Consider the following 27,073-nt stretch of genomic DNA (forward strand, 5'->3'; position numbering starts at 1 on the left):
CTAAATTCTAAAGCTATCTCTCATTGTAATGTAAATGCAGTGACGTTTTCGAATACGTAATTTAGCTTGAAAACACAGAATCCACTGCGTCTCTAGTGGGATCTAATTAAAGAATTATCAGTTTGTTAGGCGACTCCGAGCCGGCGTGCTCGGCGACAGGACTGTTTACACTTGCTTCGGAGTGTTGCCCAGCACAGTTGTACAGAAATACCCCGTGACTCATCATCGTCATGCTGATGTATCTCAAAAATGTAAGCCATCCTTTTATTTCCACTTACTGACGTCATATTATCATTTCTATTGCCAAAATCCTGTACTCGTTGTTACGTGGCCCACTTTTTTTGTCAATCTAGATCGACGGAAGTACTGTCGGTTTGTTTGTAAACCCAATTTAAATTCCCCTCTCGTGTGCTAGATGCTGTTTGCATATTTAAATATTTTGTAGTTTCACTGCTTTCTCCAGTATATAGGTACGGTAATCATGCCATTGTTTTGTTTATTACGAAATTAATTCTGATCTTAATTAATTCAGTAATAAAAAAAAGAAAATCGCGTTGACGAATGCTCGCTAACAATTATTATTTCATACGATTCGCGTGACAAGACAGTTTAGTTTCCCCACTGCCCTCTTTAAGAGAAAGAAATATTATCGCCAGGCGCGTGCATAACATCTGTAACTGGAACGTGTTTCAGAAACGGTTCCGTGATTTATCTTTTCCGGACTAGTTTATCTCTTGAAATAAAGTTGGGCGTCTTGATGAGTCCACTCAATTAAACAAACGATAAATGCAAACTTTAACAATCGTATGTCGGTCCTCGAATCATGCTCGTTAGTTAAGTTTCCAAACAATCTACATGAATTCGACTCGGCCGAGTTCCGGTCTTTAAGGGGAAATATGCTGGCGTTTCGTCCGAGGAGATTGCCTTAACCATGGCGAAATGTTTCGTTTATGTACGCCTCTTTATAACGGTCAATTTAAACATAAGAAATTACCTATTTATAGCGTTATATAAATAATTCCTATATAGATAAATTATTCAAAGCAAAACAAATAGCGACTATTATCAGCTCCTTCTTTATCTTAAATTTTTTTAAGAATGCAGCTAATGTTCCCTGTGTTCTGGAGCCTCCTGTATTGTGTTGTGACGTTCAAATGAATTGTGCCGTTCGATGGTCTTACATTAGTTCATTGCAATTCTGCATCATTCGTCCGATTCTCCGTTCGTCTAGTCGGTCTCCGTTCGTCCATTTCTCAGTTCGACAATATCATTGCTCGACAGTTTCTCCGTTCGTCTAATTCCCATTTTGGTAGAAGGACCGCGGTGCCTCTTATGGGACGCAACGTGTGTTAGCACCTTTGCCCCGTCTCATCTGAGCATCTGGATCATTGACCCAACACTGTGAAACGAAAATTATGATTGTTTGTTATTGTTATTTTATTGAACTATAATTGTTTTATTACTTGTATTCTGTATTGTACACACTATAAATGCAGCTGTTTCCGCTGCGGCTGCGGAGTATGCGGCTAAGCAGAAGCATATAGAGTACTCTGTCATAGAACCAAACCAATGTATGACTTCATACCAGTTGAGGTAGAGACTGCAGGATCTTAGGGTGCGGAGGCTAGGGAATTTGTCTGGGGATTGGGTCGCCGACTTAGGAATAGGGGTTGCGAAATTCTCTCCGGGTCGTATCTGGTCCAGCAGATCAACTTAGGAATTCAAAGGGGGAACGCTGCCAGTCATAGGGACGTTGGGCCGTCTACGCTGCGGTCCGGGTGGCACTTTAACCTAGTTTAATTTAGTGGTTAAGATTGACAAAGCCTATTGCGGATTACATAATTTGTTGGTAGGGTGAAAAAGCCTGTAGCTGATTTGTATTTGTGGCAACTTGACGAAGCCTGCGTTGCTGATCACAAACGTTGGATGCCTCATTTTTGTCATTTGAAATTAATATTGCTATTACAAATTTGAGTCAGAAAATCAGCCCTTTTTAAGTATGATAGACATTTTTGGCTCACATAGTTTGCAAAATTCAGATATCAAATGACACTATTGACGCTACGTGGAATGAATTTCAAGCGCCTGATATTGTTCTGCTTACTAATTTTGGTAACTGCCAATAACAGCAAATGGTTGTATATAAGGAGTAAGAAAAACGGTATATTGCAACAGGAATGCAGAATGAAATTAATGAAATTATTATTATTCCACATTGTTACAATCGCGTCTAACGTGTCTAGTGAGGTGCTTGGAAATAATCCCCAGTAGAGAATATTCCCGCTAATATTTCTAACTAAAGAAACATTATAACATTATTGAACTATGTAGCTTAATATATTATTGTCTGGAAAGTTTGCCGGAACATTAGGCTAAAAATGTAATAGTTTTTTTGGTCGTCGTAAAGTAGTCAACTCAACTTCAGGTCAACTCAAGGTCAGGTCAACTTGTTATACCTGTAGTGTTGTGTCATACACAAACAGAAAATCTAAAAGTGTCACTCTGGTACCTGTAAATTATATACTGGAACCTAATTTCTGGTTGTCACTTACATGCATCGCCCTAAACCGGTACCGATGAGTATCGAAATTGAGCGCATTTGTATCAGCAAACTTTCGGGTAAGATAAATGATAGCACTAAATCTGTTTCTACTAAATGTTTCCCTCCAAACAAGAACGTGGTACATGTCTTATCTCAATTAAATTATTATTCGCAGAACAGGGGAAAATTTCCTGGAATATGATTATGGAAAATATTCCCGGGAACATCACTAAACCTTTCTATAACATCGATGAGACTGGGTCAAGAAAATTTTGGAAGTCGTTGAATTTGTGACGGGTCATAAAGGGGGCACAGGTCGGGCATGCGACCTTGCGGACATATTCTGAGCGGTTGCTAGTGCTATTTCGGCTCGGCGACATCGATCCAACTGCGAAACTGGAGCAACCTCTTTGGCACCTGCCTTGCACCAACGGCCAATGATTGCAAGATCGATCTCGTAACGATTCACGAATGGGATCTGGTGGATGACATGACAAGACGAACAATCAGCACTAAAGGTTATAAATTGTATAAAAGATGTTTATACAATTTTGCGGGATTGGTGTGTTATTTCCGCTCATCGCTTTGTCTTCGTTGTATTGTTAAAATAGTGCATCGCATATGGTTAATGCGGTTCTTAGTATTCAACTTTATAATTTCGACGATTTTTTTTCTGGGCGATAGAATCGTTTATAAAATATATTCAGCGAAAGTACGAGTACACATGCATCTTTACAAATTCAATCGTGCGCATGCGGGGCGTTGCGTTACTACTCTGAAACGAATAGACAAAAAACTCGAACTTAAGTCACATCATATAGGACTTTTTTCACACTTCCATCTATTACGTCTTAGAAGTCAATGATAGTGCTTTGACGCTCGATTTGACGTGTGATCCGCATGATGTACAGTCAGCGTCAAAAATATGTTTACCCTATCAAAATGTAATAAAATGCAAAAGTGTATCTTTGACGTCGACCATACCCGGTGATAGTCGCGTAGTAACAGCTACGTCAAGGCACTGATGGCCTCGAATGTGACGTATTATTATCCAAAGTATGTGTGTAGGTACGTGTTTCTTCGCATATTTAGCACTTGTGGCATTCGTGTCGTCATAGCAACTGTCTGCGAATTAACCTGTTATTGATAAGGCTCTGTGCGAACATCATGCTTTAAGTTTTTTTTTTTCACTAACATCTGTTTGCTATATAAATATTATTTAGGTACTAATACGAAAACTTATACCGCTCAACACTCGTAAATTAGATTTCCGCATCGCTAACTAGCACCAATTGGTTTCCGCATCGCACTTGACATGACGGGCCCGGCAGCCACTAGACCTCCATTGACACCCATTGCACCTAATCGGTTACCTGCGTGACCCCTATTGCCGTTTCTTAACCCCGCGAGATAAGATCGTTTCGCTTTAGCCAAATTCGCTCGGTCCCCGGCCGCTCAAGGTGACCGGTCGGGCCGTCGACATTCAGACGCCTTTATCAGAGCATGCGGTAGGTTCGCGGCACGCCCATGTCTAAACGTCTATTTGTATGCGGTTGCCGGGCGCGTCACGGTGCGCGTACGACATTATTATTACTCATAATATTCGACTAATGTGACAGCGGTCTGGACAAACCGACGTAGAATTCGTCTAGGTGCGTTAGTTCGCGCAGTTAAAAGTTTCTTGCACTTTATAATATTTATGTGACTACATTACTCTAAATACGACTTAAATATACTTCAACATTCATCTAAAAATAATGTCTATTGCATTGCTTTTGGGTTTACATTTACAATATTAATATAGGTGATCAAAACTTCCAAGCTTTGGATAAACCAAGTGTAAATACTAGTAAATAGTTCTGACATACTGATTAAAGCGCTGACTGATTTGTAACAACGGGCTCCAGTCGCAACTATCGCCGTTTTTGGATTTTGACATTTATGACAGTCTATTTGCATTGTATTTACTGACTGTACCGAGGCTGCATACCGGCATCCGTCGCCTAGGAATTCGCCACCGCCTTGTCTAAAGCCAATTCGTCGGATAATAGGAATTGCTTGCATAGTGAACCCAGTTTGCAAGCAATTGATTTATTCACTGATACTGATACCGTCCATATCAGACCGCCGATAGATATTGGGCCCCTTCAGGGGTCGTTGACCTGCGATTATTTTCCGTTCGGTGCTGATATCTTGCGAAACTTGGCAAAGTTATCTTCTATCGAATTAAGCGCGGGCGCGTCGGATATAATTCCTGAACTCCTAAATTACAAGGTTACGCCTTTCAGGACTGCAAGAGAAGCAAAATTTTGGCTTGCGTAAAAATTGTTTAACTTTAGACATTTAAAAAAAGCAGTGTCAATTATCGACACGTCTCCCTTGAGACGAAGAAGGCAATCATCGGGTGCAACGGAGAACTCCATTAAACCCGACGGTTGGCGTTGTCACGTGACGATCGCCCGCGGGCGGCCCGCCAGCCTTCCGCCCAAGCACTAACAAAAAAAGAAAACTGCGGAACACCATTTATAGCGGAAAATTTAACGACAATCGGATTACTTTCATATAATTATATTCATATTAAAAATAGCTTCCTAATTATTACGCGGGATTCGATAGTGAAAAAATAAATTTTATTTATATTTTGAAAGTACGTTTTGTATCTTGGTACGTTATTTTATTAGTGTTTGCTCATCTCCGTTTTTTTTTACATATTAGCTTTTTAGTAATTACACACATTTTTTTATTCATTTTACAGATGTTATTTATAAGTAATTTAATTAGCCCAAAAACTCAGAATAGAGAATCATAATTTAAAAGTTCTTTCTTTCCCGCTATATGAATTTCTTACCCGGCTGTATTGTGTAAAAAGGCGTACCTACTGTTAAATGAGGCCAAGAAACGAATTCATCACGGGGCTGAGCCATAAAAAACTAATTATTAGGGGTAAACAAATATTGATTCGCCGTTGAACTTAGAATTGATTACAGGTATGTTGACAGTCGGTATGGTTCCCACACGAGAGCGCCACTCCTCACACCAACGCGAACACTAAATAATACATTTCCTTAGTTTATCTTATTTTTATGTCTTAGTGCAGATATCTGGACCTTGGATATACACGCATCAATGTATTGTCGTATCCTATAGGAATCGTTGTTCGGACAAAATCTTAAAAAAACACTTACTGACCTCAGTGACCCAAAAAGGATCTCCGCCTCTGACACGAGAATGCCACTATGTACTATTCTGCGTCAACATTAGCTTGGGTTAACTTACATAAGAAAAACGCGGGAGACGTTTCTCGATGTCACTCGATTAATACCTACTAGTGATTTTCTCGTGCGAATCATATAGCCTGTTACAACGGGTATTAAACTACCTACGTAAGTAATCGGTGTTACTGTCTGCTATATGGACTTGGCGAAATATCTCGACCCCACGAAATGTTTTGACGTTAATTACGCGCCACCGACCCGAATACCGGCTGGTGCGTTTCTTTACACGGTAGTGGTTCACGCGATGTCACCCAGCCGAGCTAATTCTAAATAAAATAAAAAACACGACCAAGTGCACGTTAAACTTGGACACTTTCGGCTTCCTACTATCTCATTATTTTTACTCGTATGTAGCTTCCAATTGCATCCCATCAGTAGAAGCTGATATTAGCATATGATTGTATTGCCACTGAAATTACAGAAGATTAGCCAGTAAAACATTTTAAATAAGTTTATTTGTGTAATTACTTTATTCTTTACTAATTAAATATTGTAGATTTTTTTTTTTCTTTTATTTTGATGTGTGTTTTATGACATTAAAATAAAGAATCTGAAACTGAAACTATAAAAAATTATGATTGTATAAAACCGTTTGGTGCTCGAGTCGCATTTGATGGACTTATTGTACAAGTTGATTGAATTCTTACCATACTAAAACTAAACCGCTAAAAAATCGTGCATGTCATGAGTGTACTAATATAAATGCATTTTGTTAAAATGTTTGTAAGCAAAGTTACCTACATTTAAATTGTTTTGGATACTGTATGTACCCCACCCAGTATGATGAATGACGGTTCAGCTGTAGACGACAAAGTTTATAATTCGTCTGTCTAACACATACAAACATATTCAATTTGTCAAAATCCCAATTGATTTATTATTCCACTCAACGCAGCTCGTGGCCTATTGAATTAAATTTTCGCAACAAGGAGCGAGCTCACTAATTCATCGTTCAAAGTTACTGTTCAAAGGGTCTGAGTTTTGAACGAAAACCATACGTGGATCCATAACTTTAATTTTAATAGTAGGTAAGTAGGTAAGTACCAGGGATGTTACGGAGCTCCGGTTCCGTTTCCGTTAAGGCGGAACTTCCGTTTGGTATTACACATCCGTTTCTGTTCCGGTTCCGTTATGTTTGAAACGGAAGTTATAACGGATGTCAATGCTTCGTGCGGCGGCGGCGTACATCAAAAACAAACAGGTTCATACCAGTCATTCGCTCATCGCCCCGCTTGCCACGTGCTACGCTAATTTGTTGTTTGTTTGTATACTTTGTTTTATTCGTGTTATTAAAATTAAAATCGTATGTGTTCTGTTGTGTACTGACTAGTGACTGTATGTAGTGTGTGTGGTGAATGTTAGTGTGTAAAAAAACGCACAATGAAGCCGAAATCAAGTTCGATTTTGAACTATTTTGATGAAGTAAGTGGGGACACGGCTAAGTGTAAACTTTGTCTAAAGGTTTATTCTAGAAAGGGGAAAACGACTACATCGTTAAAAAGTCAGGCTCCGATTCTGGTTCCGGTTCCGTTTTCGGTTCCGTTTCCGTTTACGGTTCCGTTTCCGTTTTCGGTTCCGTTAAACTAAATTGAAAACATCTGTTTCCGTTTTCGGTTCCGATAAAACCACATCCGTTACATCCCTGGTAAGTACTAAGCAACCTGTGCGGGTGTTTAGAGGAGAATTACTGTTGTGCGAAAATTGAACAAGGCAACCCAAAACTATCAGATTTTTTAAACCAAGAGTGGTCTTTTTTCACTACTTAACTTGCCATCGGTTTTCATACTCACGACGGAACCTAAATAGTCGCGCACGGTCTGTAGAGTTGAAGACAAAATATTCCCACGAACGCTTCTGCGTTGGAATGAGCTGTCTGTTTACGTTTTCCCAATAGGTAAATGATTACCTCGATCGACATCTTCAAAGCAGAAATGTATAGTTTTTTTTAGGGTCGGCAACCCAAGTTCTTAAGTGGACACTTAGGCTACTATTATCATCAAGTGAAAAAACTTTTTTTTACCACTAAAGTAGTACACTATCTATAATATTTTAATTTTTAACAAGCAGAAACGTCCGCGAACGATGCTATTAAGAGCCAACGGGAGTGGTCATTTCTCCATACAAACGTACTCCTCGTTTTCCTCCGTGGTTTTTGAAGCTAGAGCAATGATTTTTTCAACACAGATTAATATTGTCAATATCTGTGTCGGACCGTTTTGCTTTTTTTGATATTTTTGTTTTTTAAGGCGCTAGAGCCCTTCAAAAATGGCCAAAATGGCCTAATTGACTATGCCGCAATGAGAGGCGTGGCATTCAAAACTGATATCAATTAGCCAAAAAAGCAAAACGGTCCGACACAGATAATTTCATAATCATTTAGATTTCCAAATTTGGTTACGATTGGTTAAGTTTTGGAGGAGGAAACAGAGGAGTACGAAACCTCGATTTTTGAGATTTTTACGCAGGATTTTTCGCCTTGTCCTTATCGCACTACTTTTAGGTGCCGCTTCCGTTAGCGAGACGGGTAAATTTACCTAAAATATTTAAAACTCAGCTCCTGTTTCGTCTTAAGCTTAGAATAATCTATAATATCTATAATATTCCCAATAAGTCCTTATTGTTTACTTATTCTAATATTATTGAAATTCTTGACGTTCCAGCATATTCACCTAATGGCTTGTCAACGTCTCTTAACCCTTCTGCAGAGGATACGACTGCTAAGTCATTACTGAGATCGTCAAGTGACAGCCTAATGGCAATGTGTTTTGCCGTGAAAAGCTTTGAAAGTTCCTGAGACATTTAGCCCGTGGTTGCTTTATACGACTTTTCCCTTTAATATACGCTTTCAACTTCCTCGGTATTTTACCTTTTACCTATTTATACACTTTCAATTCATTTTCACGCTGTCTGATAACATTTGTAAGTCAAAAATGTGATGAAAAAACATTAAAACTTCAAAGATTTTGTATAACAACTAAAGTTTATTCTAAGCTGATGCTACAAATTTACCATCTATGTATTTAAGAATTGCAACGGCATTTAATTGTTGTGCATACACATTAGGTAAATAAGTAGCGAATTATCCAGGAGCAACGACGTCATAAAATTAGTTATCAGAATGCATTTCCTGCAGATATTTTTGTGAGAATATATTCGGTCTCACGGCCTTTTAGGTAGATTAAGTTTAGCCACTTTATCCTGCCCGATCTCTATTTTTACGCCTGATCGAGCGACACTGGCTCGAGAATGCGGCTCGGTTGCAATTCCGGTAAAATGTCCCTGTCAACGACCGTTCACCCGATATAGTGCGGGCCCCGGTACCCGAGTGATCGACCTGGACTCCTGCCACGAAGCCCGGGCTAATTATAAATCCGCTCACAGTATATACAATTCCATGCTAATAATGTCAAGGAATTAAATTGCATACGCTTAAACTAAAATAAAACACACTTGCAATTAATGTTCGCTTTCAATTCAACGTTGTTGAATACGAAAAGGTGACGCATTCGTACGCGTATTTTTAAATTGATCTGTTTTGTTTGTATTATTTTTGTACGAAATCGTACTTCAGAAAAGCTTGCCCACGTATATTCAGAATTATTCTCATTTCTAGTTGCGTATATAAACTCTCTCCGTGATATTATTTTCGTAGTTCAGCGTCATATATGCGGCCGAATTTTCCCGCGCGGATTTAGGACGCACGTCAACTGACCAAAACGCCGGCCTGATATACTTCGCAAATGTAGAGTCTACTTTAACTGGAGAATAGGTGTTGTTACGATAACGAGCCAGTCGCGTCCTCGCGGCCGATTATTGCGGTTGCTACATCTGTACTAAAACAGATTCGGATTAATCTTAGTGCAACGCGTGAGTGGGTTTAACGCCAAACAGTTCTACTAATACCGGTAGCTGTCTAAATTCTGCGCACTTTCAGCCTCGGCTATCGGACCTTGCACGTGTGACCTTAGTGCATCTCGCGTGTTTAAGTGTTTTCAAATTTGCGTGGTTTCTTACCCGCTTCCTATCCTTGCGGACACCTGTGTTGAATGATTTCAGTGAGTGGCCTCACTGGTCTCATATGTTTACCGGGAAACGTTCGGTGGCCTCTGAATTCTGTACGGCTTTCTAGCCTTGCATTTAAAACTGTCAAGGTGACTGTGTGGCATGTCTAGTCTGTTAAGCTCGTAAAGCATTAGTGCACTGACCCACCAACCGTGCGTGAAGTCGGGACGATGGTGCGCGAAGGGGAGAGGTCCACTCTCGCCCTGCTGAGGACTCTGGCCGCCACGCTCCGGTGCCGAGCGCTCACACTGGTACGTCTGGTTAGCAACGCTTACACTCCAAGATTTATTGTGGTTACATTCTGTTCAACGCTTCCTACTAATTTTAATGTTATAGCTTGACGGTTGACCTGAAAAGCAAATTTTTGTTTAACCTTTGTCGCTTTTGCCGATACGAGCCGCTGTGCATTCTATTATTTCTATTGTAGCGTTCATAAAGCACAGTCCATTTCGATGTATGAATTTATTTTCTATTCTTATTTACATGATAACGCGCGTACGTATACGTTACGTCTATTATTTTATTAGGTGTTTATTATAAGTTCTGCATTTGAAGTATTAATATCGTCACTAAACGTTTATGTGAATTGACGTCACCTATTGTTATAATTCACCTCTTTTGTTGCAAAGTTCGTATTAACGACACGATTTTGTAAGTTTTGTCTTTATCTTATCACTATGAGAAAGTATGTACCAGATGGTAACTGAGCAAAGTTATAATTATTATTTTTTACAGTCGATACAGATTACATGTATTTTTACATGTACAAAGTTTGCCGTGGCTTTTTGATATTAGATTATTGTTTGACGTTAGATTCAATTGGAATTAGATTTATTATGTGTAAATAAATAATATAATGTTAATATAAACTGTTATATGTATAGTAAGTATTCTATGATCACGATGCGTCCGTGTGACAGTGGTAGGGAGCTATCAGCTCCGAGACAAGGCCGCAGATCACGTTGCTTCTGCCCAGATACTATGACATCTGTGGCTATCAATACCGCCGATAAGTTGTACAGATTCTTTTATGACTGCCATCAACGCGTTTTAAACCAAGGCAATACCTAAGTACATAATATTTTAGCGGATATTCGTGTTGCATTGTAGTTTTTTTCCATTATATAGGTAATATTCAATACACACTTACACAGAAAAGATTTGACATTTGTCATCATTAGCATTTTTACAATTCCCATTCGAGGCAAAGGCCTATTTCCTATTTAAAAAATCCAAACGTCTACCATTCTGCAATGTGTATACACTGTATGTATACTAACCTTTTATTTTACAATATATTTTATATTAATTAATCAATTAATTACTACAACCCGCTCCACCTAACATACATATTCAATTATTCACGCTTCACAGTGTTTTGACACATTTCCATTTAGAAAATTGGCCAAGATAACACTTAAACGCGGGGCGAAGACTGATGTAATAGCCGATAAGTGGAATTGGGTCAACACACGTGGCGTCCGCTGCATATGTAACCTAGAAATGTGAGCGAATTGTCGCTGCTTGTTTACCTACGTCCGTCTGCCCGCGCTGTAGGTGCGCCGGCAGACATTCGGGCCGAGCCGCGTTGACCCACTTACACTATCATTAGATGCACTTCACTACTGTTAACTGAGCGTTTCTTTTATTTTTTGCCATTTTTATATATTGTGACCTTTTTTGCCACTTTTGTGTTATTTCTAGTCAGGATCGCGAGCCCTTTTCATCCATATAGGAGAAAAAAAGTGTCCTAAAACTTCCATACATTTTTCAAACTTTCCTTTTTGTTACCGCCATACAGTGTTGGCCGAAAGTTAATGCGAATTGAAAATGTTGGCCATTAACCATTATAAATTGAACCTTAAACCGTAACGGACGATTACAGATTACGGTTCAATTTATAATGGTTAATGGCCAGCATTTTCAATTTGGATTAACTTTCGGCCAACACTGCCGCCATACAAAGTATATGGGGAAATGGTAACACAATAGGAAAAAAACTCTGGGACATTTTTTTATCCCAATAGGACCGAAAGAGCTCGTGATTCTGAGTAGAAATAACACAAAAGTGGCAAAAAAGGACACAATATATAAAAATGACAAAAAATAAAAGAAACTCTCAACTTACATGTTCTCTGCAGCTATCTAGATTTAAGGGTTAAATACGGTTGAAAATATTAGGCTCATGTCTAAAGTACGTATACATCCCACATGCCTCCTCTCATGTGTAGTGGAGAAAGAAGAGTTAAGAGAGAGAAGTTACGAAAAATTCAGCATTTCAATTACAAATAGAACAAACTAAATACCTACTGACAATTTAGAACCTGAATGTATGTCTGTGCCTGACCCTTAAAGTTTTAAACTGTAGTAATTAAAGTTACAATTGTTTTAGAATTTCTAACTTTAGAACGATGTGCTTGTTGTAATTTCATTATAATGTAATACATGTTTTGGAAAGCGCAACGACGGTATGTTTATCAACTACCGGAGGTGGATCTCGTCTGAAATTAATATACCTACCTATTTTTAATAGGTGCAAGTAACCTTTAATTTTAAGGTCGAACACCAAAGCAGCTGAATGTTTCGACTCAGCCTGAGAACTATAGTTTTGCAAATTATTTGATATCAGGCTGTTTTTGTGTACCTACCGCGTTTTAAGCAACTTTAGGAACCCATATTTTTGAATTTTTTGAATCCACCGATCACCCTTTCCGGTAGCAAATAACGGCGAAAATAATATTAGTAATTTTGTGGTGAAGATATTGTCAAAATCAGTTTTGAGACTTACAGGCCGAATCAACAATTATTATTATTGTATGTGAATAGAAATAGGGTCATTGTAGATTTATTATATGTATATGTAGGATTTATAGTTGTCGGGCACTTAAAATAATAATACGCCTAAATGATACCTAAAATACCAATTTTATTATTGAATTTTTGAGATTTAGTGCACACACTGCAGTTTTATGTAACGTTAACAAAAATAGATTTACACTACCAAGTATCTTTACATGCACTGAAATATAGAAGCACTCCTCTTTCTGTTATCAAAACCTGTAACATCTGTGTTGTAAACTGCACAGAAATGAGTCCATATGGAGCTCGCATTCAATTTCTTCCTCGCTCGGCGGTATCGCGCCATCGTAGGCTGTCGCGCACTTCCTACTCGTAGCGGCGCGGCGATCTCAGATCCAGCCGATAGCGCTAAAAAATTGCACCGACAGCGACTACACTTTTTGATACTGCTGCTAAAGGTCTTAGTTCATAACTTTAATACAGTGTGGGATGAAGTACAACTTCATGTTTCTAATCAAAGAAACAAGAATGATGTAAATTGTGTTTTTGACGTGATAACGTCTTATAAATCGATGAACACTGGTAGCATGCACGAAAAAGTGTCACGTTGTGGACAGATCTCCATGGTAACGTTGTGGACAGTTCTCCATGGTAACGTTACGGCCACGTTTTCTTATGACGTTATCACGCAAAATTATCGTCCGTAAACCGACTTTACAGACAACCATATTTTTTTGATACTTGATCAATTAAGGAAGCAGAAAAGAAAATAAGATAGTCCATCCATACAAATAACGACAGAGAAGTTGACAATTACCTACATTCAGTAATGGTTATGAGTAGAACATACGTCAAAATTGCTAAACTGTATCCCAGTACTGTAGCTACCTAAGTACGTAGTGCTATTTTAAATACGCCAAAATCAGTTACATGTGTTATTGTGTATGCCTGGGTTATTCCCACTAGTTACCACCAAGTTCTTACCATTGGTAACTACTGGGATTTTTTTTCCCACCTTTTACCACTGGTAACTACTGGGAAAAAAAATCCCAGTATTCCCAGTGGGAATTTTTATTCCCAGTAGTTACCACTGGTAAAAGGTGGGAATTTATTTTCCCAGTAGTTACCACCATAATATTGTTACAGTTAAATACTAATAAAAACAGTATAAATATGTACAGGATGTTTTTTTTAGTCACCTGCAATAATTTACGAGGTGAATATGTAGGTCATACTAAACAAGTTTGACTGTGGAACCAATACCGAAATCGCGAAAAAAATTTACTCTACCATACAAATATCAACATAAGACCAGTCAAATTGTATGACACAGACAATTTTTTTTAATACATTTTTCATTAATAAATTATTATAAATTGATTTGTGTTTCATTTCAGTAAACTGTCTTGAAAATGATCAAAAATACTAAAACATAAACTTTTTAATTAATAAAATCACTTGAAAAATAATCTAAAATTTAGATTCCAAATGGACGATTAAATTTATCCTTCCATTTATTTTAATTTTTGCACTTGTACCGGTTAAACTGTTTTACTATTTTTGATCACTCTTAAGGCAGTTTCCTGAAACACTAAACTTATAATTATTTATTAAAGCACTCTATATTTAAACTGTCTTTATTAGTATTGAACTGTAACAATATTTTGGTGGTAACTACTGGGATTTTTTTTTTCCAGTAGTTACCACTGGTAAGAACTTGGTGGTAACTAGTGGGAATAATCCTGTATGCCTCGGCATGTAAGGATGTTTTCAGGCAATCCCTGTTTCCCTCAACGGCACGTGTTCAGATAGAAATAAAACCGCCTACGTTTTCTATTCGTAGGTATTCAATTTCTATTTGCGATTGAGATTACTCTTGTATGTATTCAGTCTCATTTGTTGGAATAAAGTAGGTATGTTTGCTTATTTATTACAATAATTAGCAGGAATGGATTTGCACTGTAGGTATTATTCGAGTAATTGTGCTCACGTGGGATGCAGTCTGTGTAGTTTGCTCTCCATACCTCAGGGGTAGGTTTTCCAAAAATAAAGTTTCACAGGGAAGTTAAATCAAAATCGGCTCAGTAGTATCTAAAAGTAGTCGTGAGAAGGTAACAGTAACACGTCGCGGTTACCTATAATCTTAATATTATAATATATGGATTAATATTATTAAAATATATTTATGTTGAATTGACGATATAGCATATATATTTCTTTAGCCTCAAAGTTTCTTCTTCCTCGCGTTATCCCGGCATTTTGCCACGGTTCATGGGAGCCTGGGGTCCGCTTGACAACTAATCCCATGATTTGACGTAGGTACTAGTTTTTACGAAAGCGACTGCCATCTGACCTTCCAACCCAGAGGGGAAACTAGGCCTTATTGGGATTAGTCCGGTTTCCTCACGATGTTTTCCTTCGCCGAAAAGCAAAGCTAAATGCCTCAAAGTTTGAAAAAAGAATATTAATACATATTTGAATTTCTCATCTCGTAAGATAGTCTCGATACCTTTGAGAGATGCTCTTAGGTCTTAACTATTCTGTCATGGATTCGCGGCGGGTCAACAATGTTATGTTATGAGTGTTATGACCCACCGAGCTTTTACTATCTATTTCTGGTTTAATGACGTGTCTATTGCAAAGTATTAGTCACGCAGAAGCGTGAGGATAGATGAATAACATGTCAACTCTTAGGTGGACTTCACACCAGGTTGTTGTGCCGAAAAAGAAAAAATATTCTCATCGAAAGAATGCATCCGCAATCTCTTTTTGTTATTGTGGATTGCGCTGTGCGTTTGGTTCGTTATCGTGGTGTGCGGTACATCGGAGCGGCATCGGCAGCCCAGCACAGTCTGGGCGACGTCGGCGGCGGCGTGCCGTATCGCCGGAGCCACCGTCCGCAGAGATGACTATGTTCGCTCTCATTCATTAGAGGGGTGGGGAGAAGGGACGCAAGACGTCGCGCGCCGCCCGACGATATCGATTTTGTCCCACCCTCCTCCCGTTCCGCCTCCACCACCCCGCTCTCAGCATCCGACCTCGAGTGCTCTCCTCTCGCGCCTACCGAACACCTCCGACAGAAACTACGCCTTAACGACATGACGCCACAGCTCAAAATTCCGATCCCCGATCGGCGCCGAACGCGACGCCGCCGATCCTTAATATACCTTCTGGTCGAAAGTCACTCGGTCGAGATTGCAATGTCGAGGCGACAGTCCACGATACTGAAAAAATAAGCTTTTTGTTACAATTAAAATGGTAAATCAAACCAATTTTAGTAATTGCGAGGTCAAACTTTGAAGTGCCGGCGCGCGCCGAAGGCGGGCTTTTTAAACGCGTATGATTTTTAATGGGGCTCTCCTAATAACGTACTGGGAACCGTAGCGGAGGCTTCTGGTTGACGAGTGCACTGATGAGGCGAGTCGGGAGTCCAGCGCGCTGTAATCATTACTTTATGGCGTTGACCGTTTCCTCGACAGGTAAATGCGTTAACGCGGGGTGATACTGATCGTAAACACCACCCGCAAATCTATGCTCACTTGATTGCACATTTCAGGTGTCGACTACCTTTATTAAACAACAAGGTATTTTTAGTAGAGATGCAACGGATAGTTGTTTGGCCGGATACCGGATATTCGGCCTAACCATCGGCCGAATATCCGGCCGCCGAACATTCGGCCAGCGGAACTATACCTATACATTTCGATTTTTCAGGTGCGCATTCTGCAGGTTTGACCTGTTTCTTAGTGAACGTTCGCGCGGACACATTTCTAGGTTCAAAATGAGTGCGCGTGCAAGTCAGTGGAATGTTTAAATTGTTTAAAAATAATATACAAGTACGACTATGACCGTGTCTGTTTCTTAAATCCAATTTGTTTACTCCAAAATCAAGCAATGTTACTATCCGGTATGAAAAACCGAAATGTAGGTATAGTTCCGCTGGCCGAATATTCGGCAGCCGGATACCGGATATTCGGCCGATGGTCAGGCCGAATATCCGGTATCCGGCCAAACAACTATCCGTTGCATCTCTACAATTTACGACTTCGGTAGGATTCATTAATAAAATTAGGTAATATTATTATTGTATTTTCTAAAAATATGTGTTAAGGCAGAGTTAGGTTCCGAATGAAGGAACAAAAATTACGTTCATTTTTATGTTAATTCAAATCGATGCAAGCGATAGTAAATTTAAACCATCATTCATGTCTAAAAGTAACGGGTATCAACTTCAGTGAATCATCGTGAATTAATTTTATATGTCCGTAACTTTCCTTGTAAGGTATCATCAACTAAAGGCCAAGAGAACTGAATGCTGTGTGCATTTCCTTCACTTTCCTAACAATTCAGAGGAAGTTCGGCACCGACCTTTAACACCTGTACAAAGTGGTTCACTTAAAAGTGTCTAATGTTCTCTCGTCGTAATCCTCTCGCCGCCCACGCTTTCAAACAAACCGTTAAAAACGCGATAAAGTAAAAACAACTCACTGATCCTAACTACACACCTTATTAGAGTACGCTGACCCTTCTGATAACAACACTTATTGAGACAGGTCAGGATTCATATTAGGTCAATAATTATTTTTACGACGCCTTGGACTCGACAGTCTTGTCCACTAAAGCTTTAATAATAGTAAACAATATTACTTTTCAGTTTTTATAGACACTTGTCATAGTACTCATAGTTTGACTCATCATATAGTAGTTGTTTTTCATACGATTTCGTTTAGTAATAAAAAGAAAACACCAAATTAAAGCAAGGCATTGTGTCTCAGAGCGCTGATTAGGGCATACGCGAGATTAGTGTAAAGAGCTCCCGCAACTGTTTTAAGCCGGCTAATTGACGTGATTAATTAGTGGCACCCGGCCTGAATGTAATTAGCATTCATGAAAATGTTTCATTCAAACACGTTTTTAGGGTTATTATATACACTTACACGATTAACATATGATCAGAACCTTTTGTTTAGCTGGTGAGGTGCACACAGGTTGCTTTTTGGAAGAGTCTATAAACTTTAGACCTCCATTACTCCTTAACCTAGGATCCTGAGTAGCATGATTATTTGACAAAAGGTATCCTACAGTCCCTAGCAGTCGATAAATTACATTTTTGACAGCTATTGGTGTACTTAATAAATTGATTATCTAAATATGATTTACAGGTTTATGTTGATAATAACTTATTTCCTACAAAAAATTGTTAATCACAGGTACTTGTAAGTTATTAGGTTTAACATATTAGTTCAACAATTGACAGAGGTCAGTAATGACATCTTAGTTGCCAAATACCAGTCCTCCAGAACTCAAAGCATTTCCAGAGTATTTTCTCTTAATTCGTTCAGCGGTTGAACCCTGAAAAGGTAACAAGCAGGCAGACTGCATTAACTAGTATTAGTCTGTATTAAATAAATAAAACATATTAACATGCTTAGCCACCGAGTGGATGCCGGTAGAGAGACGTGGCCGCGGTAGGCCCAAACGGAGATGGCGAGATGACCTGGACAGCTTCCTGAACAACTGGCCGGAGGAAGCACCAAATCGGGAGTCGTGGAAATTAAGGGAAGAGGCCTTTGCCCAGCAGTGGGACACTCAAATAGGCTAGTAAAAAAAAAACGTCATAGAATGTTAATAATGAAACTGAGATGTCGAATATAAAAATAATAATTTGTTGTATATTAAGAATGACAAATATTTATGTCGTAGGTAACTGTGCGAGGCGTGCAGTTTTGTATTGAAGTGTAATTGTCGGTCTCGAATTGATGACATTCATCAGAGTAGTACTTATTCAACGATGCATAATGGCCGCTTAAAAAAAGATTATTTTTTATTAAATTAATCAATCGGTTTCATGAAGAGCCCATTCAGTCCCCTCTGTTTGATGTGTTTAGATAAATGTATAAACATTACCAAGCTAACTGCACTGGTGCAGTGTTAATGAATAACAAGAGTATCTTAGTTATTATGGAAATAGCCGTCAAATGCGTCTGCCCGAACCTGCCCCGGCGAGGGGAACGTGCGGTAGGTTATGGCATTGCATTGCATCCGACGATTTGCTGCAAGGGTGGTTTTGCATAAGTATACATACCCTGCTTTATGGCACAGCCGTGTGTGTGTTTGTCTACGTTAACCGCGGGTTTTATGAATGCTATCCTGTAATTATGACGTTTGATACGCGAACGTGTTTATTTCGCATTCAATTGCTACGTTACGCGTTATTTATGTTGCCTAGTTGGATTGTTGCTTACGTTACGGCCATTTTAGTGTGTTTATAAATGTTCAATGAGTTATCTAGCGCGCTGGAGGCGGAAATAAACACGAGATCGATATGGCTCGTCAGGCTGTATGGACCGCTTGCTTTGACCTGCCGTAACTCCTGCCTGCTATTCTCTTCCAAACGTTATGCTTTAGAGCAGTGTTTTTCAAACTGTGGGTCGCGAAGCCTCTACCAGCTGTAACCGTTGTAAGGCAATACATAAGCGAAACATTTTGTACATACCAAGGGGGTCGCGTCATGAAAAAGATTGAAAAACACTGCTTTAAAGGCATAATAAAAACTCGTTGAAGAATATTTTTGTAGAACGCTAAAGATCAACATACCGAATTATGTACCTACTAACTACATTTACTACCTATCCTCCTATGACGAGTCACTCACTATAATTGGAATTTATGCATAAGAAAGTGTATTTAGTGACAATTTGTACAGTCGCCTACACTGTTAACTGTACATCGGTGGACCTTATGCCTTTTGTAATAAGGTCCACTGATGTATAGTCAGGAGTGTTGCTGTGTGTACCTACTTAAAGTTTGAGTAAATTATATACAAGGGCACTCATGCACAAACAATCTTTCAGATTTTAGCACATGTACTTTTTTATGATCAGTGTGTTAAGGGAAAACAATTCCGACCTTATTAGTTTCGTGGAAAATCCAATTGAGTAATATTACAACTTTATTACGAAACTTATGCGTTAATATCATATAAGCAGATGAGTAAGACCGCGGGGCTATTAAACGATCGGCTAATGCAATATAGATAGAGTGCATGCGGAATCCGTCAGATGATTAAAAACCCGTGCGTGCCCACTTGACGCAGTGTTAGCTTTTTGCATCGTTGTGCGGTGCGGTGGCAGTAATGAAACGCGCCGGCGTGTGCGTCGGCCTACGTACGAGCCTTGCATTGGGTCGGGTCAGTGAACCCGCCCGCCCACTATCGGGGTAAATATGCCGAATGCACACAGATGCGCGCGCTGCCACCCCCCGACACCACTCCGCTGCATCGCACGCACCCCCATGTCCCTCACACCATCACACGACCCCCGCCGCCCGTTAAAACTCCTAATTGATTGCACAAATTTTCTCGCAATAAATGTCTTTTTACGCCTTTAATGATGTAAACTTGCGCAGTTACGAGAGGTTTAATTGATATCGCGATGAGTCGCGGTGCAGCGGCGATGATAACGCGTCACCGCCTCGCCGCCTTACCGCGGTGTCGTTGGCTAGACCGTGGATAATTAATGACAATAGCGACAGACTCGCGTATTTGCCAATGCTGCATACGTGTTTTGTTTGAACTCGATACGATACCGAAACCAACATGTGTATTAAAATTTTACCAAAATAGCGATCACTTGAAAAACATACGATAAGGAGATAGCCCATTTCTTGATTAAAACCATAATATACAAGCTGTGCGGAATGTCGAACGCTATCAGATGATGTCATCGTGACGTCATGCTTGTAAACACAGCTATGTGCAGGGGCTGTGTGGAATGACCCTCTGTCGGGCAAAAACCTTTATTAGATGTCATTGACATAACTGCACTCCTACAAGACACAATACTTACTAATTAACTTGAACAACACTTTTTTCAACCTTTGCCTTTTGCCTCGTACCTTCTATTTTGACTGCGTCTGTTCGTGTTTGTTTTATTTGCTCCTGTTTTTCTTTCTGCATTCTAATCAACCCTTGCAGTCCGCTTAGACCAACAATATCGTTTCAGAGGAAGGATTGCGTTTTCTTAATGCTCTTTTTATAATAAAAAAAAACTAGTCTCCGCTCTGTTACAAATTGGTAAGCTTAAAATTTAACATTCATCTAGTTTGACGGAAAAAAGTGAATACAAAATGAATTCCCATAGATAATTTTGAAAAAGTTAATAAAGAGCCGCTTATCCGGTTTCATTTTTATTGTGGATTTTGTTTTATTTGCTAAGGTATGGTCCTGGTCGTGAATCTAAGCTAGGTAGGATCCATGGAAAATAAACATGTATAAACGAAACATGCATTATTTAAATTCGGCCCAGCCAATGCCGCCCATAATGGTTTCACGTTGCACAAAAAGAATTATTGCCGCGGCATAAACTAAAAGGCATCTGCCAATCCCAGGAGGTAATGAGACAGATTGCTAGATGTGCTAGAAAGATTGCAGTTACGTCTAAGCAACCTCGTTTAAAACTGGCTCCGTCTAGACAAACCCAATCTAAATAAACTTACCACATAAGACTGACTCTATCGCGCAATATTCTCGTGAATATTTGAAATTCTTTTCGAATCCAGAATCAGTGTTTGGTAGAGGTTAAAAAACCAATACAAACAACATCCAATCAGACGAATTGAGAATATAAATAGCCGTCTAAAGGTCATTCAACCAATCGCGTGCCTCGCTAATGTCGTTGTCGTCTGTGTATTAGCCGTGATTGAGATAGCAATTTACTGTGTCACAGGTACCCGGATTGTGTTCTGGGTTACGCCTCTTGTTGTAATTTAACCACAGAACCGCAAAGGCAGTTTATTATAAAGGCTTGGCCACACACAGAGCGCGACGCAGCGCCGCGTCCGCGCCGCGTGATGCCGACGCGAAGCCTGGTCAAACAGGGCGCGCGCCGATCGCGCCGGCCTCACGCTCTCAACACGCCCTCAAGGCGCGCGTGAACGCGGCGCGGCCGCGCGGGAACGCGGCGCACCGCTCGCTGCCTACGTCCGATCCTACTGACGTGACCTTGCGCGACGCGGCGGGCCGCCGCGTTCGCTCGGCGCAGCGCTGCGCACGCGCCGCGCGGACGCAATGGGCCGCGCGGCGCGGGGCGCGACAGAAGCGGGGCGTGATACCGGCGGGACGCAGTCTGTTTGACGTCGGTAACCTGTTAGCATGTGCCGCGGTCGCGCGGCGTGGACGCGGCGCTGCGTCGCGCTCTGTATGTGGCCAAGCCTTTACGGATTTCAATACGGATCTATCAAAAGATGCTTGATTCCGTAAAACGATCGTTGATTAGACAATTTGTTTAAAACTTAATAACCTTACTACGATATAACAAACACTTATTATAATTTCACATGTATGTAATAGTAGGTCGATTTTAACCTACTTTGACAGAGTCCACACACGAAGCTGTAATATATATTTTGGTATATTACGATATCTTATCGCAAGGCATCTGCAGATGACTTAAGATGCCTTGCGATATATCGCTCGAATATTTCGTCTCTCTCACAATGTAGGTGCTAGACAGAGAGCGATATATATTTTGGTTTGGTGTATGGTGCTTACCGATACTCTAAGATATCTGTCGGTATATGCCGATATCTGCCGATATATTATCGCTCCGTCTGTGACGAGCTTAAGTAGGGTTCTATTTGACGTCAATACTTTGGGGTTTGGGGGCGTAAAGTACGATCGGTAACAAATATTGTGTTTATTTTTAAATATTTGGCATTAAACTTTTGTACTGGACTTCCTATTTCACTATATATAGTTAGTAAAAATGTAACCTATTGTACCCAATTACAGCTTTACAGTATAAGTATATGCATATACAGGGTGGCCAAAAAATAAGTGCATTCCCGTTGCCACTGCCAGGGAGGTTTTGGGATTATCCTGAGCAACTTTTACTATGAGACCAACCAAGAAATCATCACACCATTAACGTTACGATTATTTTGTCCCCAGCCAATCTATTAGGCTTCCTATAATCTTAAGGATGCCTTCGGTTCGGACGCGTATGTTCGATCTCCTAAAATTTTGGAGTCGCGGTCCTAAACATTGTCAATAAAATAACAAGCTTATCGCTTCCAACGCCGTAAATCCGTGGTGGAAGCTATTCCGCCCACGCGGAGGACTCGTCGACGATGACGCATCAGTAGGTATACTCATAATAAATATAAACCTCATTCATAATCATACTAAATATAAACCTCATTTCCAACCAACCGAACTGAGAACACAGGTAACGATTCTTACCTGCTTTACCTGCCCCTATTAAAGCATACAGGTGTGAAATAGGTAGTACAAGTTACAAGAAAAGTTTGTAAATACTTGGATAGGATATTTCTAATGAAAATTTTACAAGACATAGGTCTTGTCTTACTAATTGTTGCTATAGTTAAAAAAAATGTGACGTAATTTGTATACGACGTGGAAGATTGATTGCCTATCAAGTTTCTTGTTCTTTACCCTTCCGGGTAAACCTTATTATAAAGTAATAAATATCGATGAAGAATCAATCCGGATTAAGCCAATGAAGTTAATTCATAGACACTGCGCTGCACGAGCGATGGAGGGCCTACCACAAGCCTGTCGTATCGGGGTCGGGGTGACCCGAGACTCAGGTCCTTATAATTAATTGTTGTGTTTGTGTACGTCTTAATTTAATTTAATCATCATATTTTATTATGTAATTAGTTTTTAATGTTTTAATCACATATGGATTCACATTCTGGAATAAATTAATTTCATTCATTCATTCATTCATTCATAGATGCCCTTTACGATCATAAACTTGTTAAAAATGTAAAATCCAGCGAGTGTTCGTAATAAAGTTATGTGTAGGCAGCGGATAAAGCGTAGGACGTTTCTCTATTTCTTGGCTCCGTCTTGTATAAGAGGCGATTTGCAATTATCTGGGAACAGGCCCCACCGCCCACGCGTTTCTGTCTGAAACTAGTTCACCGAGCGTGCCGTTCACATGTTTTATTTCAGTCTCTACATATTTGTTTACAAAGAATAACTCCTAGTGACACGGGTCGTTTGTCAAATGTACCATATTCTATTCTGGCACTTTAATCTATAAAATTATGTCTGATATCTCTCAGCAGCACATTCTTGCCAACGTAGTCGTTTATTTATATAAACTTGAATTTACGTGACTTTCAGCATCTTTTGTAAAGCTCGCGACATAAAAACCGCATGAGCTTCGCATTGTGAGCACAATGAGTGCACATGTAAGTCACTCGGAGTTGTGCGCTTATGCGTTGATATGAGACGTTGTTAGTGCATTCGATTTGTGCTCGGCCGGAGCGATGGCAACACAAGTTGGCGGCGCGAGTTGTGCTCCGAGTTCCCATCTCCGGCTCCGTTCATTAGATAGTTAACTGTACCGAAATAGTGGATCACGTCCCGCTATCAGGTGTGCAGCAAACAAAACGCTGAATAGAGGCCGGGTTAAACATGCACGACGGGTGTACGGGTATAATTAAAGTTTAGGAGACGCTCACGTCGCCCGTTAACCTCGTTATCGGGCGCTGGAAGTGGGTGAGACGCGAAGGGGAGGGGAACAGGCTCGGGGTAGGGGGAAAACGGGGAAAATCAATGACAGCCGCCGCGCGCCGTCTCTCCCCGGCCCGACGCGCTCATCTCGCGGCCACGTGCCGCGGTCACTGGCCTGACTCACCACTCACCACTCGCGACCGCGATGATTTGTCTCCGACTCTGGCCACGATTCCCAAATATGATAGATGATCCCTCCGCACCCCGCTTACACCTCGCCACACATCCCACCCCACACTTCGCCAACGCCGAAATTGTATCTCTTTCGAAAGTGTTTCTCTTGAAACTTTACACGCCGCTACCGAATGTCAAAGAAGCCAACGAAGTCCCTATACTTTTCACACCGTATACCTACTGTACTGTATACTGCATTACCAGCATTACCTGAATAGAATGTCTGTCGCGTGGCAAGTCCGCGCGAGTGGCTTAACACCGGCAAACAAACAGACGCGTCAGCCGGAGCGGTGAGGTGTGCAGCTATGTAGCGAAGCCTCGCCGTTGCCGGCCGCCCGCCTGTAAAATTCACTGTAGGTAATAATGTAGGTCGCAGTCAGAAATTTGGGTTATCGTTTGGCCGCGTCGATATGCGACACTTCCGCACCGCCACACCGTGAATGCTATGCAATTGCCAATGAATTATCGCCATGTTGCGTAATGGCCAATTGTGAATGCCAGATATTAAGGTCATATGTCGCGATGGCACGTCAATGTTCATCGTGATTATGAGCAAAAGCTGTTACTTCGACACATTGTCTTAAGTTTTAAAACATGCCATACGCAATGGTATTGTCATATAAAGTTAACTGTTTAAATTATAAAACCCATAATGTCAAACCAGTAACACCGTATAAATATTTTTACATTTTATTTAAACAAACTGTAGCAATGAACTTCGTAGACCTAAATTCGTGCGGTACGAGCGTATATAGGATCATTATATAAGCATATCGCGACGCGTCGTCGATCAATGTCAAACGCGTATTTGGGTCAACGTCCGTCAGCCGAATTCCCGCTCTCGGCTACTCCGTCATTTCCTATAACGCATAATATTATGATGACTTTTTATTAGAATGGAGTAGGTATATTGCAGAGTGGCATCAGGAGAAACGTTTCTACCATAAATGTCTAAGATTACAAATATCAACGTGCTTATACAGGGTGATCAATCCAAATGGGTCAGTATGGAGAAGTCAGAAACTATGAGAGATAGCGAAATCTGTTCTTAGGAACCATGGCTTTTGTCTCGGGGCCCTCTATGATATTTGGGCGAGCACCCTCCACCTATCACGCATCGTTTAAAAGTTGCCATACAAACAAATACTACTCGCGACATAAAGAATATTGACCAGGTTCGAATCCCGGTTATGTATAATAGATAAAAAAAATATTAAACGCCATTATTATTAAATCTAAAATCGACGCCATGGTTCCTAAGAACAGATTTCGCTATCTCTTATAGTTTCTGACTTCTCCATACTGACCTATTTGGATTGATCACCCTGTATAATAGGTAATTATTATTCTTTAAAACTATTCTGAAATGCATTTTTATTTTATTTTATTTTATGTACCTAACATTATATAATCATACCAGTTCAATGATAGACGTTTGATGAAAACAAATAAAGTTTATGTAAATGTGACTTAATTAACTACATAAATCAATGACTCATCTAATAACGGTGCATTAAGTGTGGCTCTTGACGTTCCAAATTAGAGTTTTTGGCTCATTAGTCAAATCAGTTTGTTTTCCGTACTATCGAAACGATTAGCCTCTAAGGACTATATGAAACACAGAACAAGTGACGTCACGGTCAAATTTCCTACTCTTTATTTCTTGCCTGGCGTGAAATAATTTATTTTAAATACAGTCGAAAATCCCTTTTGCCGGATATGACCACATAGGTCCTCTACGCCTTCCGTGTGATGACATTTTACAAGAACTGAAAACCTTGCTTCTATGAGTAACTGGCATAGGTAGATTGTCTTGTACGAATTTTGCAGGCAAAAAAGTTATTACTAAATTTGACCTTTCATTTGGGGGATATGCCTTGGCTTGCTTTTGTTTGAACACCTCAAAAAAAAACACGGTAAAAGGAAAATTTGTCTCGGTTGGAATCAAGATCTATAGTAGCCTATTTTATGCACAGTCGATACATTATAAGTATTATAACAAGACTCCTACCTCGCTGAACTAGGACAATTTGACAGGACAATTACAAAAAATCTGCTACTACCTAACTATTTAGTGCATTATATTCATACCCATTATTTCTCGTTGTCATCAGGTATATTACGCGAAAAAGAAGCGGAGAGCGCAACAGTACCTGGGCGAGGATGGCTCGCACAAGAAGGAGCGGAAGTTGTACAACGACGGGTACGACGACGACAACCACGACTACATCATCAAACAGGGCGAGAAGTTCCTCGACCGGTATGAGATCTCCTCACCCATAGGGAAGGGATCTTTTGGACAGGTGAGCCCTATTATAATTTAACTTTTTAATATTTCTCAAAAAATACCAGGCCAACAAATAAGATTTTTCCGAAAAATTAATTCTCGGCAAGCTGAAAATCGTTTTATTACCTTCATTTGGTCATAGATGCGTGTAATCCGAGTTTGCTCTATGCCAAGACTCCCAGGAGTGCAAACATCCGACGGAAAATTAGCTTTAATCATGATGCAGGTATCTACTTTGCCCGAAGGTTGACTGGTAGAGAATGCCTTGTACCATTAAGTCCGGCTATTGTACGTTTGTATTTTCCTTGTGCAATAAAGATTAAATAAATAAATAAATAAATAAATAAATAAATAAAATTGATATCTGAGGAGCTGAAAGGAAGACTGTT

The 27,073-nt window shown here is 40.0% G+C and overlaps 1 protein-coding gene across 10 annotated transcripts in view; it reads left to right on the forward strand.

Moving 5' to 3' along the window:
- The window catches only part of LOC134796711 (serine/threonine-protein kinase minibrain), a 170,741-nt gene that overhangs the window by 128,166 nt on the left and 15,502 nt on the right, over positions 1-27,073 (forward strand). For all 10 annotated transcript variants that reach the window (XR_010144988.1, XM_063768888.1, XM_063768889.1 and 7 more), the window contains exon 4: positions 26,512-26,700. Coding sequence is in view for 9 of the 10 variants with exons in the window: in XM_063768888.1 (XP_063624958.1) it covers positions 26,512-26,700 (189 nt within the window). In the remaining variant the exon portion in view is untranslated. The remainder of the gene's footprint in view (positions 1-26,511; positions 26,701-27,073) is intronic.

The sequence above is a fragment of the Cydia splendana genome, chromosome 14, assembly GCF_910591565.1.
Source record: "Cydia splendana chromosome 14, ilCydSple1.2, whole genome shotgun sequence".
Lineage (NCBI taxonomy): Eukaryota > Metazoa > Arthropoda > Insecta > Lepidoptera > Tortricidae > Cydia > Cydia splendana.